At 37.8% G+C, this 14,453-nt stretch overlaps 2 protein-coding genes across 7 annotated transcripts in view; both read left to right on the top strand.

The window, feature by feature from the left end:
• The first annotated feature begins 443 nt into the window (after window positions 1–443).
• LOC141906406 (perilipin-2-like) lies at window positions 444–9,664 on the top strand. Of its 6 annotated transcripts, XM_074795681.1 has the most exons (10): window positions 885–1,351; window positions 1,454–1,693; window positions 1,965–2,047; window positions 2,405–2,765; window positions 3,293–3,462; window positions 4,526–4,666; window positions 4,791–4,955; window positions 5,047–5,169; window positions 5,825–5,845; window positions 6,824–8,240. In XM_074795681.1, the coding sequence occupies exons 1-10, from the start codon at window positions 1,324–1,326 to the stop codon at window positions 6,908–6,910; spliced, it is 1,419 nt and encodes a 472-aa protein (XP_074651782.1). In that variant the 5' UTR covers window positions 885–1,323; the 3' UTR covers window positions 6,911–8,240. The 6 variants fall into 6 exon arrangements, with proteins under 6 accessions (XP_074651784.1, XP_074651785.1, XP_074651781.1 ...); XM_074795683.1 differs by lacking the exons at window positions 885–1,351; window positions 5,825–5,845; window positions 6,824–8,240 and adding exons at window positions 444–586; window positions 8,925–9,663; XM_074795684.1 differs by lacking the exons at window positions 885–1,351; window positions 5,825–5,845; window positions 6,824–8,240 and adding exons at window positions 575–597; window positions 8,925–9,663.
• Window positions 9,665–10,297: 633 nt separating this feature from the next.
• LOC141906419 (RNA polymerase II elongation factor ELL2-like) overlaps window positions 10,298–14,453 on the top strand; it is a 34,030-nt gene continuing 29,874 nt past the window's right edge. Inside the window, exon 1 of the mRNA XM_074795707.1 lies at window positions 10,298–10,430. Within this exon, the coding sequence (XP_074651808.1) occupies window positions 10,299–10,430 (132 nt within the window). The 5' untranslated portion in view covers window position 10,298. The remainder of the gene's footprint in view (window positions 10,431–14,453) is intronic.

Here is a 14,453-nt window from a genome sequence, read left to right as displayed (position 1 = left end):
ACATGCTGCATGGAGTTCACACAAAATACCTCATGACTCATTGTGCTGAACTTTGCACTTTTTGACTATAGACTCTGACTAGAATTCCTTAAATTATCTCTAAAAAAAGTTGAATCGGGTTCATTTTCACTGTCTCATGAACAAAATTGTTACTTTTTGTAGTGCCCACATTGCAAACATCATAAATAAAAATGTTGCAACCGAAATAGTGATCAAACGAAAAAATTTGTACATGAAACCGGACCTTGAACCGTGTTCCGAAAGTATATCTATGAGACCATAACCGGTAACGGCAAAAACTTCCCGAATGTATTTCTAGGAATGTTCGAGTTAATTCTTATCGGAGCCGTGCACGAATCAGTCACTCCAAACTACGTATACCGGGTCCAAAGTTCAAAAACCATATCGATAGACTAGATCGCTGATTGGCTGCTAGGTGCTCTAGATGACGTCAGTTATTCGCTGATTGGTCCGCGTTAATTGCGTCATTTGACTGGTATACGTCAGCTCTTATCGTCGCTGAAGTTTCTGGTATAAATTGCGGCTATAATCGACACATTTCACTACTTCAATACCAGTGAGCAGGGTAAGTAGAAGGTAACCTGATTAATAAATGAATTAGGGATATTTCGTAAGTCATACTCATTGAGTAACTTCATCGAGATCATAGAAAAATGAGGAGTTTCATTCAACTTTTGGTGTCGTCATTTAACTTCCGGGTTCGAGTTGCGATCAGCTGACAGTGACTGAAAACGTCAATAGATGGCCTTTGACTCTGGCTGAATTGAAACTGCCTCTGTTCTTTTTTGTGTTCCAAAGCAGGGGGTGATTCACAATGCTTATCATTTTAGGTTTACCGGGTAGGTCTGATAATAAATCATGTGATACAAGCCACCTCAGGCACAGCTAATAATTTATTGAAGCCAAATACGGCCAACAGGCAATAGGCTATGCCAAAAATTGCCAGCCAGCTGGGTGGGGTGAATTCAACCTCAGTTTCTGATTGCTCATTTCAGTACCACAGAGAGGGTGGTGTGGCTGGTGTCCTCCCTAGGAAATTCTTAAATCCTAATGCTACCTGCTGCTGATTTACCATTTGTAAAATTTAATTTTCCACAAATCCTGTGAGCTTTTATTCATCCATGAGTACTACCCTAAAGGGAAAAAAGACCTATGCACCACCTAGCTTAAAAAGGAAGGCAGATAGGAGTCTACAGCAATTGGGATATGGAAGTGATGCAGATGCCTCGAGATTGGAAATTTTCTCCTTTTAATCTCGTTGAAAACTCCTAACATCCAGGAATGACTGTAGGGACCCTGTAGATGCACTCGGTCTCGTCACGTAGCCTAGGTGATGCTAAATTAAGATGATGATTAACCCTCATGATTAACCCTCCTTTGCCTTTTTCTCGATTGAACGCATGGATCTAATACGGTATTATTTTCTATGCAGATTGTATGTACCGTAAAGCTGAACAGAAAAGGAAAATGGACGAAGAACATTGCGTTGCAGTAAAACGAGTCGGTAGCTACCCAGTTGTGGCATCTGCGCTATCCCAGGTGACGAGCCTTTATGACCGCGCCAAAGAAGGCAATAGGCTCGTTAAGTACACTTTGGAATCGGCTGAATCCGTTACCAAAAAGGTGTCGGACACGGCTGTTCCGATTGTCACCAACCGATTTGAAGGAAAATGTAAGACTTCAGTTACATTTTGAAATTATTTAACTTACGGTAGGCCTATTGCATTTTGGGCTTATTTTCTTTCTGTTAAATCATTAAAGTAGTTCTAGAATTTTATAGTAAACTGTCGATAATCTTTAAGCATGGTGATATATTTTTAATACGTAGATGTTAAAAATTATCATATCATTAGTTTTACTGGTTTATTTGAGCATTTAGTTCGACTTTCCGAGAAGCTCTGAAGCCTACGAGTTAATTGATTGTGGTCATTATTATTTTCTAGTGGATGCCTTGAACTCGATCGCCTGTTCCCAATTGGACAAATTGGAAGAAAAGTATCCAATCATTACTAAACCGACTGAAGAGGTAAGAAATTGGCAATAGAAAAACTATTATTGGATTGAAATTATTGGCCTAATTCTTACTTCAATGTTAAATTCGAGGACCGAGTGGAAAACTCGGGGAATTTGACAAATTTTACCAAAAACCTGGAAAACTTGGGGAATTTCGGATAACGTTATCGACCATTTGTTTCTTAATCATTACGTGATTCTTTGAAAAATGAATGAATTGTATTGTTTTAAGCCTAGAAATTTCTCTAATTGTCACTCCGGAATTCTATGTAATTGCACTGAAAAATCTGTGAAACCTCGGGGGATTTGTAAATGGACGGAAAGTGGTCACCCGATTTTTTGACGTCCGTCTGATTATTTATCTTTCAAGGTTTTGGGCGAGACGAAGAAGGTTTACGACTCGACTTTGAAACCGACGGTCGACAAAGTGACGGCGGCGACCAAGTACGGAATCAACACGGCGAACAGCGTGAAAACGTTCACCCGTGACACGGTCGCTGACGTAACGACGTACACCTGCAACAAAGTGAAAGACGCGAAAGAATACACGACGTCAACCGTATCGAGCGTTAAAGACTACGGCATCGAGAAGGCGATTCAGGCGAAAGATTTCAGCATCCGAAAAATCGACGACTCGTTGAAGACGCCCCTTGGACAGAAGGTCGCCACTAGGTTGGACGGCGCGATGGACATCATCGAGAACTACGTCGATCATTACCTTCCCGGAGACGGTACGTACGGTTGATGTTGAATTCTTTGATTTTGAAAAGATTCGTAGAGTAACCGTGTTAACTGGGTTTAGAATAAATAACCAGACGAGTAGTACTATGTAGGATAACTATTAATTTGACGCACAAGCTTTCGCTACTTATTTATAGAAGCTTCATCAGGTGAATGAGTGATTTGATTTTGGTTTTCTTCTCTTTGATTTTCGTTATTGATTTTCGGTTGTCGAAAGTTCAGACCTGACTATACGACTACTCTTTATGAGAGCTCAACTACTGCCTAAAATATCTAAATATTTTCAAAATCGGAATAATTTCTAGTTCATTTCAATTTAATTACGATTCTTTTGTCAAATTACCCTCGTTTTTTTAAAATGAAAACTACTACTGAATTAGAAATAAATAGTCTGGTCTGGCAGTGGCAACAAAAGGAAGAACTTATGCGATATTCGTACGCACTTACAGAAAAACTAATCAAGACCTTTCTTGGAACACATGAATTTACGGTAGCAATTTGGTAATTTTACTTTTAGATGAAGAAAAACAAGATGAAGGTGATGAGAAAGTAGATACGCTGACTCACGTCGGACTTTTGAGTAGCAAATTGCGCAAGAGAATGTTCACGCGTGCCATGAATGACCTTACTAACATCCGCACACGCAGTACCGAGACATTGAGCAAGCTGAATTTCACCGTTGATCTGGTAAGTCATTTACTATATGTGCCCGGCCTATGTCCCCACTGTCTTTTCCCTTTATCTGAAGCTCGGGCCCAGTTTCGCGAAATAGTGAATCAGAAAATTTTTCGCTGAATTATTGCTTTCGGTTACTTACTGTTTTCAATGAGGAAAAAATTCAAAAAACTTCATTAAACTGAACCCAAGACCAAGTTTGGCTCTGGAGTCGAACAAGTGAATTTTCGATTTTAACTCTTATAAGAGTCAAATCTGAACTCACAACTGTGGAACTGCTTCCAGAATATTATGACTGCGAGAAAATATAATCAGATGGTCATAATAGGCGCTAGGCACTTTTGAATATTTGCGGACTTATAGAAAGTATAGAGGTTTCATTCAGAAATGAGATATGTTATGAAAGATATTTCGATTAATTTTATCAGTTATCTTTAGAAAGGTTTTGCATTTAGATATCTTAGCTGTAAATATTTTTCTTGTTTCAACGTAATGTTAAGAAGAAAAAATATAGCTGCAAAGCAGCGATAACGGGTTTTCTGGATACATGTGATCGAAAGGAAAAATTAATTACCGGGTATTCGATGGAAAAAATAAAATGAGATGATTTGGATATTATCGGAGCAATCCTCTTTTTGGTTGAATGGTCTAACCCCAGTATAGTCCCCGTGATTCGGAAATTATCGGAGCCCTCCTTTATTTACTTACTAAATGACGTCACAAACTGTTATTTCGCCGGTGCTTGTTGTCTAACAATTCAATCAATTCTTTATTTACAGTAAACTGATAAGTAATTTTAAGTTTCAAATAGGATGGAAAGTACATTCAGACAATCTGTTGGTTCAGAGAGACCGTTATTACAGTATCAATTTATACATTTTGTTTCGAAGCTGTCAGTTGCCGAATCTGAATGAAGATGAATTTTATTTGACGAAATCGGCGGAAAATATATAATAATAATAATAATCAACAGAATTTCAAGAGGGTTTTCGACGAAAGTCAGAAAACCCTAATAAAGACTCCTTCGATTCTTGTATACAATTGATAATTTACTTAAATTCACATATTATTACAGATTCAGTACGCCAGAACGAACATCGATGTCGCCGGTCACAAGCTGGACGGAGCGCGTCAACATTTCCAGGATATCTTCGAGGAAATAAACCGCGATGAATGCCCCGAAGAAGACAACGGCGAAATATCTGAAACTGACAAGGTGAGCCGCTATTATCATCTCTCGGTCCGTCTTAAACAAGAAATTTATATGATAACCGATTTATGTTAAATGTAGCCGGAAATATTCGTCTGATCAATTCTTTTTAACAATTAATCGTTTTTAGACATTTGAGCGACGTGCTATAAGATACGCTCGATATTTGACGATTCAACTGAAGCAGGGACTGACCGCTGGTCAGGCTTCCGCGAAGGCATTACCAGAAACGATTGCTCAAACGATGGAACAGGCTCGGCAGTACAGTGAAGATTTATATACTCTCTTTAAATTGGTAAATCTTGAAAATTTGCTTTTGGAATCGTTCAATATTTACCCCTTTCCTTCGGGGCTCTAGTATTTACAAGTGTTGTTATTCGTTTTAGGCAAAAACTGAAGATATGTCGAACGTGTTCTTGGAAAATGTCCGTGGAACGATGTCCTATTTGCACAACACTCTTGGTGACTTGACGGATCTAGTTGTTGGCACTTGGCCTGTAAATCAACTGGTAAGCCTTCCTTAAATAGAAATCAGCTTAAATTTCATCCAGTGGTTTAAATTCCTGCAGCTAAGATTTCCTCTGAAAATATTGGAGCTACGTGGGCGATTGGTAAGAGCTAGGTAAGATGCCAGGTCATGGATTCGAACCCAGTACATTGCCATAGGCATGGTGTCCTTTGGCAAGACGCGTATCCTTATTGCAGTAATTCACCTCGGTGCAATTGGGTACCTGGCCCGATAGAAGACTCCTGAGCTCTTAGTAATAGCTGCTGGCATGTTACTCCTCCTCAGGGAGAGATGACTGATTCAAATAGGGATATATTAACTGAGGGGGGGTAATGTACAGATGAAAACACAAAAATAGGCACATTCAAACTGTATTGAATACGATCCTTGCGCCATATGAATATCAATTATTATTATCGTTATTATTATATTGGTATACAGGAGGTCATTGTAGGTTAGATCTACTGTAAATTTGTCTTAGATCCTTAAGATTCTATTGAATTAACAAAATGTCTGCAGTTATGGGAGTTTTGAGGCATAGATCAATTTCTGCCCCTCTTCGACTCCTGTAACTGTGGACTCTATATTAGCTTTAGTCTTTTTCTCAACTAATCGCGCATTTTCCTCTGACTTCCTTTCAAACACTCGGTGCTCAGACGAAACCACGATCAAATAAGGTAGGTTCCTTTCATAAATGTTGGTTGTCGTCATCAGCCCAATGTAATGGCCGCCGTATAAGCGACCATCTTGAAACACCTGATATTATTACTTAATCAGAATCAGTCAGTTTTCCGAAAACAGTAAGAACAATATGTTCGGTGGCAATATCACTGATAAGTATCTAAATTCACGACCGCGATCACAGTGACCTTTCATTAGGCCTGGGTGATAATATTTCGAGTGTTTTTAGTTTTATGTACTTGATTTGAATACCGCCCGTTCTGCGCAGTTCAAATCGGCTAATCTGCACTGTATATCAATAAGTTTCACAAAGTATATACATATTGGGCGTTTGCCAAAGCAGAAGCGCGATTTATGAAAATATACCGCTGAATCAGCAAAACTAACGTTTCAATCTATATTCCGCAATGAATAAGATTAAAGCCGATGAAAGTGTTTGTAATACGCATGCGATATAGATTTCAGACACAATGAAATGGAAAAAATCTAGAAGGGTTTCGCCTCAATTCTATGAGCCATTTTCATAATCAAAACTAAAAGAGAATCCGATGTTTCGACTCAATTCTATGAGAGCCATTTATAAAATCTAATTTATTGAACAGTTATTACAATAACATGAGTCAGAATGCAGCACAAACTACTGGTAACAACTCTGCTGTCAAAAACTTACTCCTATATTATTTTGTGTTGAAAAATATTCCGAAAAAGAAAGAAATGATTGGTCATCAGTAGTGAGATTTGGATTTTTGTAATCGATATTCAATGTAATTATAGATGCAGGGGCCAGTTGCACAGTCGTGACTTAAGTCCAAAAGTGGTCTTAAATCTTAAGACTAGTCTTAAATTGTTAGATTGGCTATAGAACTAAGTTGGTCTTAGACTGGTCTTAAGTCTAAGTCATAACTATGCAACCGGCCCCTGGAATGTATTCTGATCTGGATTCTTTTGTAATTGGCTTTGTCTTTGTATTACAGGCATTGAAAATGGCCGGTGGGAAAAAATCCGAAGGAGACGTCGAAGAAAAAAATGCCGAGGAAATCGAAATGGAGTCGATGAATTAGCGATACGGCAGAAATTTATTGATGTGCGGAAAATGCTTACCGAAAATTAACGCTACTGACCACTTGAGTTTAATTGCAACTTCTACTAAAATAGCGAGAATGATTTACCAAACCCGACCAATATGGCGATCGTATTAGATTGATGATAGCAGTTTTTAGTTGGTGTAGAAGTAAAGCCATAACCAAAAGAAGAACACGCCTATCTTGGTATAAGGAATAACAAGTTTATTCTTATGATTGTGGTTTGTTTTACTCAAATACCAACTTAGATTGATTGAGACGTATATTTCGATGTTGAATTAGATGTACAGGGTTTGTAGCGAGTCGTACAATGTCTGAAAAAGTGCTTACTTATTGAAAAAATTTAGGATAGGCTTTCAATAGTGTTTGATATCCCAGCAAAATTTCTACTTACAAAAAAGTTTCTGGATTCAGGAAAAAACTGCTGACTTATGGCTTAGTTTGACTGCTACAAACTCTAATATACAAACCCATCATTGTTAGTTGAAAAGTCTGTTGAATATTTGAGGAAGACGATTTCAAATGAATTTTACTCGTTTAGAGATTGCTGATGATGAATTTGGTGAATATTATTAGATGACAATTTGCTTTCTGCATAGTAAAAAGCCGAGGGGCCAGTTGTCGATAGGTGTTTAAAGTGTTGTACCCTGGTAGTTTTGTCACTACTTCAACTATCCATTCATCCGGCATCTGACTATCAAATTTTTTCCAGCAATCAATAATCATCTAGATGGTATTTCCATACTGCAGCTGAATTCATAACAATGATTATAATGACAAGCGTCTGTCAGTTAATACATTCACTAATGTACAGTCGGTCTGTGACAGTATGGTTGTCGATTCTATTTAAATTTGTGTATTCGACAAGCCAAGCCGATTTGTTTTGGTGCATATATCTAGCTATAACTTTCCAAAATTAGACTATGTAATGAGAAATATGGTTTGACCTTTAATGTCGAACGATATGAAGTTTTAATGCCCTTGGTATTCATAATGGCTCTAATGCTTGTTTATTGTAGCTATGCGGAAATTATATTGCCCATATTTATAAGTATTGAATGTTGCGAGACCCTGAAATATAATGACATAATCTGTATGGCTTGGACTTAAATGCTTGAAGATTTTCCCAAGTTACATGTATAATCAATAGTGGCTATAGTGCGTCACTAATGCAACAGCTGCGCTGGTGCCAGAAGGTTTTCTGAATATATATATATATGTATATGTATATGTATATGTATGCTTACGTACATATTCTGCACATGCTTCTTACTTGCGTCAATAAAATCAAAGATCTGATGTGATATAATTCAAGTCTTATTCGCTTTCTTGTATTTATCGATAGTCCAGATGGTGCGAATATGTTATCATTCAAACTCGTAATGGTCTATGAAATATCGAATAGGTCAAAAATCTCTATATAAATTAGACTCTGCTCAAGTAGGATCCGATCTGCTTGGATAACCATTTAATTCGGATGTTTGTTGAAACAAAATGACTCTACAAATTATCATGGTCCCAAAAGCTACATGAGGTTTATGAGATTATGAAATTATCATCCTCATTACATGAGGATTCCTGCGCAGTGATCTCTAGCTTTCCTTACTAAATTCAAATACCCTAACGTACCCTGAGTGAATAAATGAAAAGAAATCAAAAGGTGTCCCATTAGTTTGTGGCAAGACACTGAAACTCGTGTGAGGAATCTCGCATTTTCTTTGGGAAGACTTAATCTACTTGAGGTGACCTAAAATACGGAATTAAAAACATGCTTAGTGATTACCTTAAGCTGGTAATTAAGACAGTAAAATCTAAACTTGTCCAGAAGGTGTCGAAACAAGGCTAGTAGTAGTAATAATATTAGTCATAAGTTAGACCACGACCTCTTTACCTGTGTGATAGATATGCATTGCTTATTCTCGTGTAGACAGCTTGTACCAGTTCAACATTGATGTAAACCATGGATTTACATCTCTGTTGTATATATTTGCAGGTAATCAATTATGATTTGGACGATCTGCATATACTGGATGATGAAGAGGATGCACAACAGATTCTTAATGCCAATGGAGATGTGTTGATGAAAGATCTTGCGGAATCAACAAACAACTGAGCAACAACATGGGAACAGGGGCAGATCCAAACGGGAGCATGTGCTTCCATCGTAATTATCCCATGCCTTTTTGAAAATACAATGGCGAATTTTTCAGGGCACTTTTTCCACCCATAACTAAAAAGACAGCAGTCTGCAGCACAGATTTAGCTTTTATTCTATGTCGCTCAAGTGCCTACGGTAGAAATTTGTGTAAAAAAATCACTGGAATTTCTAGATTTTTCAGACCCTGTTTTAGCTTGGCACATGCTCCACGTGGAAACTTGTCCCTTTTTAACTGTTTGACCTTTTTGTGCTCCTGTCAGAGTCTACCCTAGAAGGCATTAGATTTAATAAAATGTTCATGATAAAATTATGTTCATTTCATTCAGTTTGATTCTATCAATGATTATTCATTCCAAGTAGAAATAATTCGATTATTTTTGGTTGCACTGATCTCATGAAATATATAGTATTATTCCCTTATGAAAAATTCAATTTTAAATTAAATCTCTAGTCATTTTAAAAATGACTCAATTTTGCTTGTTTATACTTCATCGAGTCCATTAAGCTGTATTTAAATGTTGATGTGAAATATCTATGATTGTAAATTATTTATGTGATGTATTTTGATTAGGGGTACTTTGGCAAAATGTGTGATGCTCTTATGAGCAAATAAAAAAATTTCATTGTAAATGAGGTTTTTATTCATTTTGGTTTGACGCTTTTCCCAGCCCACTCTGACTCAGGTTGGCATTGAGTTTCTAACCTAGTACAACACTTGCCAAGAGGCCATGGACGAGTTTCACAGAAAAGTTAAAAAATCTGAAGTCCATTGCATTTCTTGAATTGATTTACAGTTGATCCTCTTTGTGAAATGTCAACCCTGTCATTGCCACAATTGTTGTCGTAAAATTAATTACCGGGGTAACTAAGTTAAAAACTAATTCCATCGAAATCAAAATGATAGGGGGAATATAACTTAATGATCCAAATGCAGCAGGGGTTTCAAGTCAATCTTATTTCTATCTTCATTCATTCCATTCTAGATCGATATTTCGAGTTAATCATTTTTGTGTAATTGGATGCAGGGTAATGTTTTTTGTTTGCATTAATTATTAGAACTCCTTTCCTAGTCGGGACGTCGAAATGCGGCAACAGTGGAATCGAAATTAACAGGACGCACTGCGGCAGTCGAGGTTTACAACTAGCGAGCCACCTGTGGCAGTCGATGTTACTCGCTGTTCCGGGTCAAAGGTAAGAGAGCTGCTCAACATGGCGGCGTTAGCGGAGGGTAATCAGTATGGGCTCTCTTCAAATCTGGCTGATTACGCTGGAAAAACCGTCGTCTACGTGAAATTAACCGACTCGGCGCTCAGAGCTTTGGACGTTTATTCGAAAAACAAGGTATATTTACGTGTTGTATGTGCCCGTAGAGCACGAATACCATTTGAAGCGCGGGACCGTTCAGGTTTTGTATTACCAACTCGCATCTCGAAAAACAGCTGGTATCGTGTGTTGCCATAAATGGCAAGTTGGAAAACTGCCGACCTAGCAAAATTTCTCTCGGTCGCCAGATCTCGAATTATAACAGATTACTTGAGCCCTGCTATTTCTTTTTACGTACTCATTTAGATAGTAGAATAGTTTGTAAAATAATAGCTTAATTTCGCATCATTACTACCTATTAGTATTAGGCAATGAAATATTTCATGGGAACAGAATTGTGAATACTGACTGTTTTAGTCCCTTTCAAAAATTCATTCATAGGGGCAGCTTCGTGTTTGCGTATGTTTGTGGATGTAGATTGCAGTCTAGTTAATTGATATGGCATATATCTGTCGATAAAATAATCTCTTAAACTCGAGTCTTGCTCACCAAACAATTTGATTTTCTTTTACCTAATTGCGTCTATGGATAAAGTTAACCTTCTTGCTTAGTCGTGTTCGTTTAATCTAAATAATCACTGCCATCTATTTTTATTAGCAAATTAATTTTTACTTAGCTATGTGTTTAGTTAGGCCTCTAGATGGATTGACTTCTTCTAGCAATTTTTCAAAGCAGAATTGTGTTGAAGGTAGAAAATTAAATTGCTATTGGTTACTTGATGTTTCCACACATTTTCTTGAGGCTTTAGGGTCTAGCAGACAAAAGCAACGCAGCTGTCCCCATTTAGGCATGCTACTTCGAGCTAATTGATATTTCGGACTTGGTGGTTACGACTTCAGGAGCCTTTTGATAATGAATATAATATGAGGGTACCTATTCAAGTGCCAGACTACCAGGAAATTTGTCTGTGACTAGTAAAATGAAAGACCTAATGAAATTTCCTGTATACCTAAATCATAACTATGAGTAGCCCGACTTTTTTTTTTAGATGGAAACACTTTCAAAATTCCGAAGTCTACGAAGCAAAACCGCAGAAAGTCATCTACTTAATTGTTTTAAAAATGTAACCGCAATAGAACGGTTAAAGAATATATAGGCCTAGGCCTAGCAAGTAAGACGTGCTAATCATACCGTGAATACGTATGCCCTGCCAATAAATCTTGCAGAGCACAGATTAGTCAAGCTTCAAGAGTAGGTTCGGGATTAATTAGATTGTACTTAGAAAACATCGACTATAAACAAAAATGTAGCACACTCAAATCATATACATAATCTTAGAAATAGATGAGGCGTTTTGAGTTTTAATCTTTTGCGAAATGTATTATGCCCTGTCTTGCGTCATTCTTCAGCTATTGTTTCAGATTTTTGGCTAGTTCACAAAAGGCATAGGCCTATTTAGAACAGCGAAAAAAAATTTGACCTAGGCTCATGTGAAATAGAACAGTCAGTAGTGATAAGTCTCTGAGCATCGTCAGCTGCACGTCATGTCTATTCAGTGACCTTGATTAACATTTTTTTCTCGATCTTGAGAATGAGTGCGTCATGGAAAATAATTCGTACCCTATGTGTTCATTGGGCCTAGTGATAATTCATAGCCAGCTCATAAGTGACCAGCCAAGCATTGAAACTAGCCACAATTGATAGCCAGCAATCATTCAGAGACGATTTGACCCTGATCAGTCTAATTTAGTGTGTGGTCAATGTTTAGAGCATGTTTACGCACAGTTATTTGCTGCAATTTGGTGGCACAACCCTGGTCCAAATATTTAGTTGGGCCTGTTTTCACTAGTTAGACACTCAACGAAATGATGCATTTGGCGCTGGGCCCGGTTTCACGAAAAAGTTCAACTCAAATTTTTGGTGTAATTGCCATTGGTAACTTCATGTTTTCACTGAGGACAACAATTCAAACTTAACCGTTTTAGGCTTAAACTTTTTCGTGAAACTGGACCCTGGTGTAAACGGGATTGTGCCTGACGTAACCTGCAATGGACCAAATTTGGCCTGGGTCAAGATCGCGACCGGTATTCCAAAATGGTTGCCATAGATATTTTCGAATATCGACTCATTTGTGAACGAAATGTAGATCCATTTTTGAGCGAAACCGTGCAATTTTTGCTACTATTATTCTAATCCATATTATTTCACCTTTCGTCTCTCGACTTCAAAAGCGACACGGTTTTTCCGCCGGCGGTTTCGTAATCGGAACCCGAGTCGTACGCCCGTCGGGGGCTGTCGTCATAAACAAAATTAACGTCTTTATTTATCGATCGGCGTCGCCCCCGGCAATAATCAATTGTATTGGCTTTGTTGGGCCTGGCGTTTAAACTCAAATATTTCGTTGGTAGAATATGTTTGTAGTATTGATTTTTGAAACTCCTGCCGCTAGTTCAGCTCGGAAAAAATATTCCCTCGGGCAAGAACGCGCGTGCCTTTTGCGTAATAATTATCTCGTATAAAAATTGTAGGCCCTACCAGTTTAGTCAAATAAATTTTTCATGCGGACTTTTACGATGAAAGAGCAGTTTCAATGATATTTTTGTGCGTTGAATCCCTTGATAATCATGAGTCATATTATTTCAGCCCAGATGGGGGGCATGGTTCCCACGGAACAGGGAAATTGGGAAAAACTTCGGAATTTAGAAAAAAAAATAATAATTCCCAAGACGGAAATATTTGTGAATTTGAAAAATTTTTCCTCGAATCAGAAAATATTTGGGAAATTTCACGTATTGCATTTTCGAAACTTAGTAGGTGTATAACTCAATTCAGGGTAGGTTCATTGATTACACATATTGAAAATCAAGTTTCTCGCTCTTCCAATATGGCCACCATGGCGGACCTTTTGAAATTCTTGTTAGTGCTCTGACTAGACACTACAAAATAGTGCGCTTTACATCGGATTTTACGCATTGTCCCAAAATTGCCACTAAGGTGCATGGACATCTTGAATTTGGCGTTGACGCTCTACACACTTCAAATAGGCATAATGTGCAATTTCTTATAAACTCAGAAGGGGTGATGGGCTCAGGTAGATGGATTACACCTAGTTAAATTCAGGTTAGCCTACTTGCTATTTCAATATGGCTGCCACAACTTTCAATATACCGGCTTGACATCCATGGAGTTCTGCCATTTTCTAATAAATCAGTAAAAAAGTTGAAAAAAGATATCCACTGTTTACATGCGACCATTTAACGGACTATTACCATTTGTTGAATAATGATGTTTATTCTGTTATTAGTTGATTAGCCTCTCAACATGTCTATCGAATGTCGAAAATATTGGACTTCTATCAAAAAAGAGCTCGCAATTTATATGTAATGCTGAAAGGACGGAAATGAATGAAATATGTATGTCAACAATTTGTCAGACACAAGTGAATGAAAATTGAGAATTTGAAATATCTAACATATTCATTGAAAAATACCGGGTATGATGACTGAAGTTAAACGATAAGATTAGAGAGAGAGAGAGAGAGAGAGAGAGAGAGAGAGAGAGATATCAAAGATTCTCGTAAGTTCTAAATAAGATAATTCACAGATGGATTTGGGTGTATCATCTGAGCAACAGAAAAAGCCAACCTTGCCAGTTAAACTATGCGGGTCCTTCTTCTTCCTCTGATAAAACTGAGGAATAAGCCGCGATGACACGAGTGTTTTTGGCTGGTGTCAAATTCGGCCTGGAACAACTGTTCTGGCTGTTGCCAAATGTACCCAAGGCCTTTTAGGCCAGAACAAAAACGTTGGACCAGGCCCGAGCCAAATAACTTAGGAATAAGCCGCGATCACACGAGTGTTTTTGGCTGGTGTCAAATTTGGCCTGGAACAACTGTTCTCACTGGTGCGAAATGTACCCAAGCCTGTTTGACCCAAACAAAAACGTTGGACCAGGGCCAAGCCAAATTTTAGCACCAGACAAATGATTGCATTTGAATTGCAACTTCTACCGGAAATGACCCATTTCTTTTTTTTAAGCATTGTTTAGTATCGAGTGAGTTGTTTGCTCTGTAATTAGGCACGGCTAGAGGCTGGTTTCAAA

This window comes from Tubulanus polymorphus, chromosome 5 (assembly GCF_964204645.1).
Source record: "Tubulanus polymorphus chromosome 5, tnTubPoly1.2, whole genome shotgun sequence".
Lineage (NCBI taxonomy): Eukaryota > Metazoa > Nemertea > Palaeonemertea > Tubulaniformes > Tubulanidae > Tubulanus > Tubulanus polymorphus.
This window is presented reverse-complemented; position numbering and strand designations above follow the sequence as displayed.

Coding starts and splice junctions, on each gene's coding strand:
- LOC141906406 (XM_074795679.1), top strand. CDS start 1,324: ATGCACTCGGTCTCGTCACGTAGCCTAG. Junction 1,352..1,453: donor GGTCTCGTCACGTAGCCTAG/GTGATGCTAAAT, acceptor TTTTCTATGCAG/ATTGTATGTACCGTAAAGCT. Junction 4,956..5,046: donor TATATACTCTCTTTAAATTG/GTAAATCTTGAA, acceptor TATTCGTTTTAG/GCAAAAACTGAAGATATGTC.